The sequence below is a fragment of the Labrus mixtus genome, chromosome 6 (assembly GCF_963584025.1).
Source record: "Labrus mixtus chromosome 6, fLabMix1.1, whole genome shotgun sequence".
NCBI classification, from domain to species: Eukaryota; Metazoa; Chordata; class Actinopteri; order Labriformes; family Labridae; genus Labrus; species Labrus mixtus.
Window position 1 is genome coordinate 19,645,491 of NC_083617.1, and position 12,213 is coordinate 19,657,703.

General features: G+C 37.8%; 1 protein-coding gene across 4 annotated transcripts; it reads left to right on the forward strand.

Annotated features, from left to right (window-relative positions):
* Positions 1 to 618: 618 nt before the first annotated feature.
* On the forward strand, positions 619 to 12,160 carry LOC132975653 (solute carrier family 22 member 7-like). Of its 4 annotated transcripts, XM_061040362.1 has the most exons (12): positions 619 to 772; positions 1,695 to 1,796; positions 6,332 to 6,741; positions 7,030 to 7,133; positions 7,475 to 7,629; positions 7,847 to 8,015; positions 8,360 to 8,483; positions 9,156 to 9,265; positions 9,396 to 9,610; positions 9,866 to 9,974; positions 11,180 to 11,386; positions 11,898 to 12,160. In XM_061040362.1, the coding sequence occupies exons 2-12, from the start codon at positions 1,778 to 1,780 to the stop codon at positions 11,980 to 11,982; spliced, it is 1,707 nt and encodes a 568-aa protein (XP_060896345.1). In that variant the 5' UTR covers positions 619 to 772; positions 1,695 to 1,777; the 3' UTR covers positions 11,983 to 12,160. The 4 variants fall into 4 exon arrangements, with proteins under 4 accessions (XP_060896345.1, XP_060896346.1, XP_060896347.1 ...); XM_061040363.1 differs by lacking the exon at positions 1,695 to 1,796 and having other exon boundaries at positions 623 to 772; XM_061040364.1 differs by lacking the exons at positions 619 to 772; positions 1,695 to 1,796 and adding an exon at positions 4,694 to 5,320.
* The last annotated feature ends 53 nt before the right edge of the window (positions 12,161 to 12,213 follow it).

The window sequence follows — 12,213 nt, forward strand, 5'->3', positions numbered from 1 at the left end:
AGCAGAGTAATTAGCTTATTTAGCTTTAAATAAGACAAAAAAAGTGTTACTATTGAGAAGTACTGGTAGAAAACCAAGAAAACAAGCTCCTCTGCCTTTCTGTCTACTCAGTTGATTCCTGTCCTTTGGGGCCTCAGAGTGTCTCCGGACAATTCTCCAACAAGCTGATTTCAGGGACAGTTTGTTTATGTTCTGGTCCGATCCCCGGACACTGAGCTGCTTGGACTGAGATTTATCCCTCAACGCAGCTCGAATCTGTAAATTATAAACAAAGATCCAGTTTCTCATGTTGGAATCAGAGCTATTTATATTTGGATGTTAACATTTAAGCGTCATGACAAGGTCTTTTGTAGATTTCTTTGTGCATTTGGATAGCACTGAAATGGGCAAGGGCTGTGGTAAATTAGAACTGAATGGCATCTTACTTTAGTTCCATGCATTAGTTCAATAATTTTCATGTATTCTGTTAGATTTAATGTCTAGTATACATGACACTTATCACAGTTATAAAGTTGTCAGTGTGAGTCCTCATGCTTAACAGTTAGCGCTTTCTTGAACGTGCAATCAGTACTTTTATGACCAGAGCAGAGACTGCCATAAAGAATGTTCAAAGTCTCTGTGATTAGTGTGGTTGGAATTAGCTCTTTCTACACAACTGGCTTTCATTGTGCAGTCTGAGCTTTTCTGCTAAGTAAACTAAGTCATTACAAAATACAGGCTTAAGGCATGGCGAGAAGGGATTCCTTTGCATTTTCCCTTTGACATGTCTGAGGTAAGATCTTTTTTGTTGTTGTGGTTAACATATATAACACTAGTAGAAAGAACATGGTTAAAAGTTATTTAGCTAAAAACGTTTTTTTTCTTGACTGAGATGTGTTTTTTTGGAACACCTCCATTCCCCGTGTTAGTTGTCCGAGCCATTTTGCTGGCAACAGAAAAAGTAGGCTGCACACCGCAAAGAAAGTGGAAGAGGAGTTTCCATGTTTGAACTGTTAAGTGGTCGTCTTAAGAGGGAGGTGCTTTTAACTCCTGGACCAGTGGGTGCTATTGTTAGAGGGGAATCTGTGCCATAGCGTCATTATTATGTTTCTTTTCACCTTTATGTACAATTTTCCATTGATGCAGATCCAACTCCTACAATTTCCTTGTCCTGTGGCAGTGAGGTCATTAGGGACTTGTTTGTTTGTTTGTTTTTGACTGAGAAGTGGACAATAAATAGTTTATAATGATAAATGGATTACAGCTAATGTAGTAAATTTGGTGCCTGGGAGGCCATGGCACAGAGTTCTCTTTCACATGTGGACCCATATTTCTCTGTGGGAGTCTGATGATGACACACTGAGGTAAGCTTTTGTGCAAAATGTCTGTATAAAAGCACAATTCAAGAAAAGTTCTTACAATAATGAAGGATTTTGCAACACACAAATCACATTGACCATTGCTTCAGGCCCAGTCATTCACTTGAATCAATGTGTCCAACATATTGGCATTTGTATTCATTTTAGTTCCAAACCTGTCTGACTTGTTTGAGAACGTCTGCCAGGTTTTGGAGATAATTCTCCAGTTGTCCTGTTGAAATCTTTCAAAATAAGGTCCAAATGTCTCTTGATTATTTATTTATAATTATGTGAGGAGGTTTTCAGAGAGACCATTGGGCATTATTTTTGAATGGACCATTGCAAATGTTTTCTTAGGGATTCATTTGCCAGTATCCATTTGGCATGTCCATGGTAGAGAAAGATTGAGAACCAGCCAGTGCAACACTAACTCTGAGGAGATGATGTGCATAAGTGATGGTAACTTTATTTAGTTTCTTGAATCAATGGAACATCTGTATCTGTACTGTCTTCATTGAGATTATGAGCTTTAAGCTTCTCCACCTGACGTCAATAAAGTTTATGGTATGGTATGGTATGGTATGGTATGGCATGGCATGGTATATGGTATATGGTATGGGTATGGTATGGTATGGTATGGTATGGTATGGTATTGTATGGCATGGCATGGTATATGGTATATGGTATGGTATGGTATGGTATGGTATGGCATGGCATGGTATATGGTATATGGTATGGTATATGGTATGGCATGGTATGGCATGGTATGGTATATGGTATGGTATGGTATGGTATGGTATGGTATGGTATGGTATGGCATGGTATATGGTATATGGTATATGGTATGGTATGGCATGGCATATGGTATATGGTATGGTATGGTATGGTATGGTATGGCATGGTATATGGTATATGGTATATGGTATGGTATGGTATGGCATGGCATATGGAATATGGTATGGTATGGTATGGTATGGTATATGGTATATGGTATGGTATGGTATGGCATGGCATGGTATATGGTATATGGTATGGTATGGTATGGTATGGTATGGCATGGCATGGTATATGGTATGGTATGGTATGGTATGGTATGGCATGGCATATGGTATATGGTATGGTATGTATGGTATGGCATGGTATATGGTATGGTATGGTATGGTATGGCATGGCATATGGTATATGGTATGGTATGGTATATGGTATGGTATGGTATGGTATGGTATGGTATGGCATGGTATATGGTATATGGTATGGTATGGTATGGCATGGCATATGGTATATGGTGTATGGTATGGTATGGTATGGTATGGTATGGTATGGCATGGCATATGGTATATGGTATGGTATGGTATGGTATGGTATGTATGGTATGGCATGGCATATGGTATGGTATGGTATGGTATGGTATGTATGGTATGGCATGGCATATGGTATATGGTATGGTATGGTATGGTATGTATGGTATGGCATGGCATATGGTATATGGTATGGTATGGTATGGCATGGCATATGGTATATGGTATATGGTATGGTATGGTATGGTATGGTATGGTATGGCATGGCATATGGTATATGGTATGGTATGGTATGGTATGGTATGTATGGTATGGCATGGCATATGGTATGGTATGGTATGGTATGGTATGTATGGTATGGCATGGCATATGGTATATGGTATGGTATGGTATGGCATGGTATATGGTATGGTATGGTATGGTATGGTATGTATGGTATGGCATGGCATATGGTATATGGTATGGTATGGTATGGCATGGTATATGGTATGGTATGGTATTGATTTGTACCTCATACAACCCTGCTTAAAAAACAACTATCCCTTTAAGGATATGCTGCTATGGAACATATTTGAGGGTGAGAATAAACAACCTCGTTGGAATATTTAATGGAATAACATTGAAGCCATCATGTTATGGTGACAATCAGAATTGTCTTGAAAAAAGAGGTAAAAGTGGACTCTTGGTTTCCACCAGGCAACAGTTCATAAGAAAGAGCAAAACCAAACAACCATTGCTGTAAAATGACAACCATATGTGCCAATAAATAAATAAATAAATAACAAAGCGTATGGGGTAGGCATGCCCTTTTTGTAAAGAGACTTGAGTTACCTTTTTATTTTATGGATTATAATAAACAGTGTTAAAGATTGATCAGTCCCCTTTTACTGTCAGGAGAGGAGACCCTCTGTGACAGTCACAATTTGTTGATTGCCTTTATATCTGCCTACATTTATTCTTGACACACTCTGGTTTGACCTTTTCTCCATCCGAATGAATCACTGCTCATGAGTCAATGGACATGAATTGGTGATGTGGACTAAAGTAGGACCAGCTTGTATTTGCCCTTCTCTGGAACAGCAACACAATGCACAACTTACATCATATAAATATTGAACAGTCTTATTGTCCCAGGTCTTTGTATTTATAAGGGAGTTCATCCAGAAACACAATTCTTGGCCAAATTAAACCTCTTCAGCCCAGAATTGTGTTTTCAGCAATTGTTCTGATCGAGGAAGCACGAACACAAAGAGCTTATGCAATAATTACTCAATACTTTTCACTGTTTGACCCCTTTAGAGTCCAGTTTGGCGGAAAAAGGACAGAAATAAGCCTTTTGATGGGACAGGATGGAAGGAATTGCAGTGAATATCCACTATTAAAACATAGAAAAACATACATATTGAGAAGAAAGGACATCCTTCTTGGATAGCAAATAAACTATTTTTTCTCAAAAATGCAACTTCTGGTCTGGATATACAGAGACAGAGACAAACGTTTATTATTTCTGTTCGAGTTTCTCAGTTATGCAACTGCTGAATAATTGTGGGACAGGAGCTGTAATTTACAGAACTTGAAGTTTAGACTCATACCGACAAATACAATTGTTAAAAATGTTAAACTTTAAGTGACATTTTAACAGCGCCATCCTGACATCTGACTGCCCAATATTGTTTTTTAAGTTTATGTGCTTTGCAAAAAGGAAAAAAAGTCGGATAAGTTCATGAAAATGGCTTAAAATCTATGTTACACTGAACTTACTGACATAATTGACTGATACCTGACGTGACGGATAGTTAAAAAGAATTCAGTGTGCTGAAGGTGGTGAGTGGTGGACTTCAATTAGACAACAGGTTTAGTTTGCCGTTTGGAGAAATTTGAGGAGTAATGACAAAATAATCCTATAAGGCAACCATGTTTCAGCCCAGGATTATCATATAAACTAAAAATAAAAATAAAAAGGATGGATGGATGGAATGAAATGAAAAAGGTTTTGCCATCTCCAAATGTTTTCTTAAGACACTTGTATTTGATTATTAACTGTATCTTTCCAAGCTCTCAACCCTCTTTTCTAAAGTAACAGCTTTGAGTCAATTCAGTCTCTACCAAATGCAAACCACACATCAGAAAAACCCTATCTTGATTTGGTTAATGTTTTCCTTCAGAGGACTGTTGTCTGTCCATGCTTCTTGCAAGTGAAGTTGTGCAGAAACTCTCGCTGTCTCTAGTCCTTTTGCGAGGGTTCACATAAACTCTGCATTTGAGCACTTCAACAATATGATATAATGTCAGCATTGCTGTCGACTCGAGCTTGCAAATGTCAACCTTTATTGTCCCTGTTACTGATAAAGTTAGAGAAAACAGACTAATTTTAACACAGTTTCTAAATGATTTTGATTTTGCTTGTGGAAAAGCATTTGTTTTAAACTCTCTGACAGCCAATCTGGATTCTTGAGAAGCATAGTTAGACTAAAACGGTGGCTTTAAATGATCAGCCAACTGCTTAAACCTTGCAGAGAACGGCTAACAAATATGTAATAGAGCAAAGTTATTCAGTAAAAACAATTGGATGGAAAGTGCCAGCTACTTTAACTTTCAGACATTTGGAGTCATGACCAGCATGCTCGAGCCCAAATAACAATTTGTTCTGTGATTGAGACAACATCTCCAGATGGTTTAGAATCGGTCACCGTGAAAATATATTAAAACATGTACCATGGTTCTTCTTATTCTTCCTTGATTTGTCAATCTCAGCCCTGAAATACAATATGTATATGCTGTATTTTAGTGAAATATTCTTTAGCGCAATTGTTGATTTCTGTTGTTATCCAGATGTGAAACACCGTCATTTTCTGCTCTGTTGATTAAGAAAAATATTCGAGTCAGGCTTTGTTTATCAAATATCAAATGCTAGATGTCACAAAATGCCCAATCCTTGATTTCAATAATCTAAAATCTGAGGTCCTTTTATTCAATCCACTACACCTTACCTGTGTCTTTAAAAGAAGTCTTTGCAGCCTCTGAGCGTTGCTTTGACATAAGTGTCACCAAGTGTCTTCATTTGGCCCACTTTGGATTTATTATCTTTCTAATGGAAATATTGGAAGGATTGGAAATATCGTCCCCCTGACACCTAGAAGAGATTTTTATGATGAGAAAGATGTACACATTTTCTCATATATTGGCTCCAGTGATAACTACCTTATTCTTTAGAAGTATTGTGTATCCCTTAGTTTTGAAATTTGTGTCTTATTATTCATAAACATTATCCTAAAACTGATTTGCATCTACCCTCCTCTCCATCTGACAGGGAGGAGGAAACTAACTGAACTGAATGACATTTGGAGATTTAAACGAGAAATAGTCCAAAAGGTAACAAAGATAACATTATGCTGTGTTTTTATATCGCCTGAGGACACATCTGCGGGTGTTAAACAAGTCTAATGGGTAATCTATTTCGAAACATTTGGATGTCCAAAGGTGATGTAGCAGTTAATGATCAGGCTGCTCTGATGATAAATGCAGTGCTGCTCACAATGTGGTGAAAAGAGAACTCTGCAGAGGACAGGTCCTTCAGTGCAGAAGTTCATAGTGCCTCTATCTTTTGCAGTTTTTCATGCAGGTGAGTCTTTTTTTTAGTGGCACAAACTGCATCATGTTTTGCTTCTCTCAGCTTTAGATCACTTGTTCTTTCAGGAGCCATACCGCTGGTGAAGATGAAGTTTGAGAACATCCTGGAGGAAGTCAACGGTTTTGGGCCTTTCCAGATCTTCATCCTCTTCCTGCTGTGGACTCCTCGAATCGTTCTGCCCTGTCACTTCTTGCTGAACATCTTCATAGCAGCGGTGCCTCCTCATCACTGTGATATAAGTAAACTCGCTGATGGAGGACTCTTGGAAAATTTAACTCAGGAGCAGAGACTGTCTGTCAGTGTTCCAGTGAAAGAAGACGGAGGCCTTAAATCCTGTGAGATGTTTGCAGAGCCTCAGTTTCAGCTCTTAGCCAACTCCTCTGACACTCTCCACAACACTGACATGCAAATGGTTCAGTGTCAGAGTGGATGGGTTTATGACAACTCCACCTTCACATCCACCCTGGCGACAGAGGTACAATTCCTGACAACTAATTTTTTTAAATGATCTTTTAATACCCCTTTTATGCTGGCTACTTCACACATTTACAGAGACACACTGTTTCTTGAGCTGCTCAAAAGATAAATAATTGGAATTGCCTCTTCCATAACATATATTTTTTTAACATATTTCACACCCGCCAGGATTCGGGTTGTCCTGGTTTTGTTGTGTTTATGAGTTATTCTTTTTTTTTTTTTATTATAAACACAGGTATCTGAATTGATAATCTAATTGGCTTTTCTCTGTGATCTGCTTCTCCAGTGGGACCTTGTCTGTGATAGAAAAAGCCTGACAAAAACCACAGGCACAATCTTCTTTTTTGGTGTGATGATGGGAGCCATAGCTTTTGGATACCTGTGTGATAAGTATGTGAAAACAACTTTCCAATGTTGAATCAAAAAGTGAAAATGAACAAGTTAACATTTGAATCTATGTCTAGAGAAATAATACTTTTAATGCTCCTGTAGATACATCTAATGTATAACAATAATAATTTAATGAGAAAGGCATCTGATGGGTGCTGTGGAGGAAAATCGACTAATGATGGATAACCTATAGTAATAAATTCAGTCATTAATTTGAATTTGACATTTTTGTGTTTTGGTTTCCTACTTTTTGCTTGTCGTACTTTGCGTTCACTTGCAAAGGACAACTACATCTCGAATTTCCTTTTTCTTTTTATACACTCCCTCATTATTATCTCCAGGTATGGGAGAAGAAACACACTTTTGGCCTCTTACATCATGGCGATCGTGTTCGGTTTCTCCAGCGCATTTGCGAACTCCTACATTCTGTTTGCAGGGCTGAGATTTCTGACTGGGTTTGGACTGACAGGAATCAGCATCAACTCAGCGGTTCTCAGTAAGCTACCATGATACTACAGTACGTGCCATGTGTTGTGTTTACAGACCCCTTCTTCTGCCACCAAATGAAGAAAAAAAAGTAAATCCAGTGTTTAGATTTGAGAAGCTTTATAAAATGTGTACAAGCCTGTCTAATTTGGGGTTTGTTAAAACTACCAATGAAATCTAATTTATTTGTGCTCTTTAATAATATTTTGTCATTTTTCGGCATTCAGCCATCGAGTGGGTGGACACAGGTCATAGGTCATTTATTGGTGTGATGGGCAGTCTTGCCTGGTCTGTGGGCAACATGCTGCTGGCTGGATTTGCCTTCCTGGTCACTGACTGGCGGTCACTCATCATGACTGTCACAGCCCCACTGGGATTCGCAGTCATCACCTGGTGGTACGTTGAAAAAAAGCCTCAATCAGTTGGTCATTTTATTAAGGTTACCTGTATAATTTAACAGAAGGTATTGCATTAAGTTACAACTCTGGACCAAATTAGGTTCCTCTTGATGTGTGTTATTGTAAGAAAATAAATGTGAAAGCATAAAGTGGTATAAATAAAAGCACAAATAGTTGAATAAACTGTGGCAAATACCATCATGCCCAGGAGTCAATACAAATATAAATGAATATGGAAAGAAAAGTGAAACCAACAAACTAAATTATTCCAAGAATGCATCTATTACTATGGTTATTGTTTTGGGGTTATTTCATTGTTCAACTCTTTGAATTGAATCGCAGGTGGGTTCCTGAGTCTGCCCGTTGGCTTTTAGCCAATGGTAAAGTTGAAAGCGCCCAGTTTTATCTTGACAAATGTGCTTCATTCAACAAAAGACCCAAACTGTCATCGAAAATCAAACTGGATGTAAGTTTGAGCTTGATCTTAAATGTTTTTGTTGAAAGCTTAAATGTGTGTATATTTGATATTGCATGTAATTATTTTCTAATTGTTCAGATGGCATTTGTGTCCAATGGTAGAAAAAAGTGGTAAACTATATGTCGCATATCGCAGTGTCCACCTGCTTGTGTCTGCACAATTATATCTGGAGAACTATTGGGTGCCTGCATTGCTTTTAGCAGGGGCCAACTATTTTAATGTTTAGCAGTGACCAAATGAATTAATACTCAATGTACGACAGAACTGTTCAATATGAATAAACAACACAAATGCATACAATAGATACACAATAACAACCATCAGCCCTTTTTAGAGTTTCCTGCTTTGAACAATTTCACAGCTCAGCAAGACGACTTTCTGGTAACACAAATTGACTTTGTGATAAAGCTCTTACTTTACTTGATGCCTTTTGCACTTGCATCAACACAATGTGTTGAAATCTAATGTTTACTTAATCTTTTACACACTGACTGGATTTTTTTTTATCTCCTGAATTATGAATGACGAAATTGCTATAGGAATTGATCTTGTCATGGCCAAAATAAAAATAAAAGGAGGTTTTCAGAAAGTCTTTCACAAAGATAATAAACAAAACTGATAGAAAATTGTCTTTGAATATGATTTAATACTTCTGCACAGGTACTGTCCAGTGTGGAAATCCAGGAAAAGCAGGAGAAAAACTACACTTACCTCGACCTAATCAAGACCCCCAAGATGAGATTGCTGTCCCTAAAGGCTGGGATTGTGTGGTGGGTATCACCCTAAAAACACGAATGCAAAGTCAGTTCAATAACCTCCAGTTGTATAAATGCACAGATATATGGATGCCTGCGTTTTAAAAAAAACACAATGTTCTTTTGTAAAAAAAATTCTCTACAGGTTTGGAGTGGCCTTGACTTATTATGGAATCAGCCTGAACATCAGTGGATTTGGATTAAACATGTACCTCACACACTTTATCTATGCTGCCATTGAAGTCCCTGCCAAACTGATGATCTATTTCCTTCTTAACATCATTGGGCGGAGAAAATGTCAGGCTGGAACTCTGTTACTGACTGGATTCTGCATCGCCATAAACATCTTTCTTCCAACAGGTCAGAGTGTGCATCAAAAAAGTTTATTTTAAATATTTCAGAATTGTCCCTAATACATACAATCATTTCTATATCAGTCTATGTGTTATACATGCAATGCAAAGGATTAGAAGCTATTGCAAAACTGTGTATGAAGAATTACAGCATAGCATTTTTTTTTCAACAGGCTTGGGTTGTAAAACTAATGGAGATATTTCCTTCTTTTCAAGTTAATGAAAGTTTTGTATATCAGACTGCCTTTTCTATACTTTGTAGGTCTGTGGCATGTGCGTGCTGTTGTTGCCATTCTAGGAAAAGGCTTATCTGAAGCTTCCTTCACGACTGTCTTCCTCTACACGACAGAGCTTTACCCCACAGTTATCAGGTCCGTATGTCTTACCTGTAAAAAGGCACTACTGTCTTTCAGCTAACATCCTTTTTTAATGCAGGGTTATATTAAAGATGGTTAAAAAAATAATAATTATATTTTCACATGTTGTGTGCATCATGTTTTAACAATGTTTTACAAAAAACAAAACTTATATATGACTCTTTTAAATGTTTTTAAAGAATATATTATCAAACATTTTCTTCATTATACACTAAATTACCACAACATTAAGTCGTGGTGGGAGATTTAAAAAAAAAAAATTGCTTGCAGGCACAATGGAAACAATGCCAATTCAGACTGAACATGGAAGGAAAGAAAGCCTTTTAACAAGTCATTGACATGTTTAGCTTTAAGCAGCAGAAATATTAGGTGAGGTTTAAATAAAACAACAACTTTAGTTTGAGTTAAAAATGTACTGAGTATAGTATTATGACATTATGTTACATACATGATGTAACTTACATTGTGTTACGTATGTGACTCAATTTATTGGGCACCTAAACTACCTGGTTACACTCTGGGAAACGAAATGGCTTGTGTTGAAAAACTTGTGTGGTCGTAGATTAGGTTACAATAAATAAGTAACTCTTTGTTATGTGGACTGCACAGTTGTACAGAGATTAGCGATGAGGTTCCATGTTCTAATCTCCGTCGGGCACGGCCTTTCTGTGCCTGTTCTCCCAGGTACTCTGGCTTCCTCCCACAGTCCAAAGACATGCTTGTTAAATAAATTGGTGACTCTACATTGAGTGTGGCTGCTTGTCTGTCTCTATATGTCAGCCCTGTGATTGACTGGCGAACAGTCCAGGGAGTACCCCGCCTTTCACCCAATGACAGCTGGGATCAGCTCCAGCACCCTGCGACCCCCTAACAGGAAAAGCAGTAGATAATGGATGGATGGATGGTATCCTGTTATCTGTAAAGTAAATACAGTGTCGACAGCAAAAATTATTCCCATTGACTTTCCATTGGTACTGGAAGTTGTGACAGACTTTTCCCCCCTCAACCTTATGATACATCACTTCTACATTTTCAGCAAGTTATGGTCATACATGTAGTCTATTTCCGTGAGGTCATGCTGATGTCATCGGTTCAGATGAGGACCATCAAAAATCCTTAACATGTCCTATCCTCAGTGGGGTCACAGAAAGTGTTACGTATTGACTAGAGGACAGCTGATTTATCTTCTGTCTCTCCAGACAAAATGGTCTTGGGTACGTCAGCTTCATCAGTCGTCTGGGAGTATCAATCGCTCCGCTCATCTTGCTGCTGGAGGACGTGTGGACTCTTCTTCCTCAGATCATCATCGGCTGCATGGCCATCATTTCTGGCCTGGTGTCCCTGCTGCTTCCAGAGACAATGAACGCGAGGCTGCCGGAGATAATCGACGACATTGAAAAGCCAAGGTTGGTCAAAGAATGAAGTGAAGCCACACTATTAGATAGTTAAACATTTCTTTAGCAACTCCGCCATCTGGTGGAAGTATTGGGAATTACATTTATAAACAGCCTGAATGCTGACTGGTCTTTTGCTTCAGATTTTCAAACTTATAAAAAGCTCCACCTGACCTGCATTTATAATAAATATGTTTTTATTTCAAAGAATGGTGAAGCCTTAATCCAATTATGTTGGGAGTTTTAAGAATTCTGCTGGATTCTAAATAAAAAATATAAAAAGGACATTCACTGTATGACTAAAGGACACACATCACTTGACAACTTAATATCACCATCCTAAAAAAAAATATTTACAGGTATCTTTGGGAAGCTTTTAAAAGTAATTGTCCGTTTGATATCAGTAAGAACTGTATTTATTAAAGTCATTTCTAAGGCCATGGCTGGTGTTTTAATTGACTACATTATATCAAAATGTGTGTCTAAACTCTATCCAAATAAATATTGTATTGTTTCATTTCAGAAAAAAAGAAATCTGCTCTCAAACTTCAGAGTCTGCCAGTGTCGTCTTGGAATCAAAGAGTACAACAACAGAAACTAAGGAGTAAAGAGACAAGAATAAAGAGGACTGTGTTTTTGTGCTCATACACATCAAACAGAACACGGGTAACCTTAACCCATCTGGGCTTTACTTGAGCCAAGCAATGTTTTTTGCTTGTGTTTTTCAGACACTGCTGACTGTTATGAAATGGAAAAAATAAGATATATCAGGAAAATCTACATAAACTGAAGTGCACTTATCTGCTGTATAACATGTGACTGTTGTTCTCAAAGTGTGG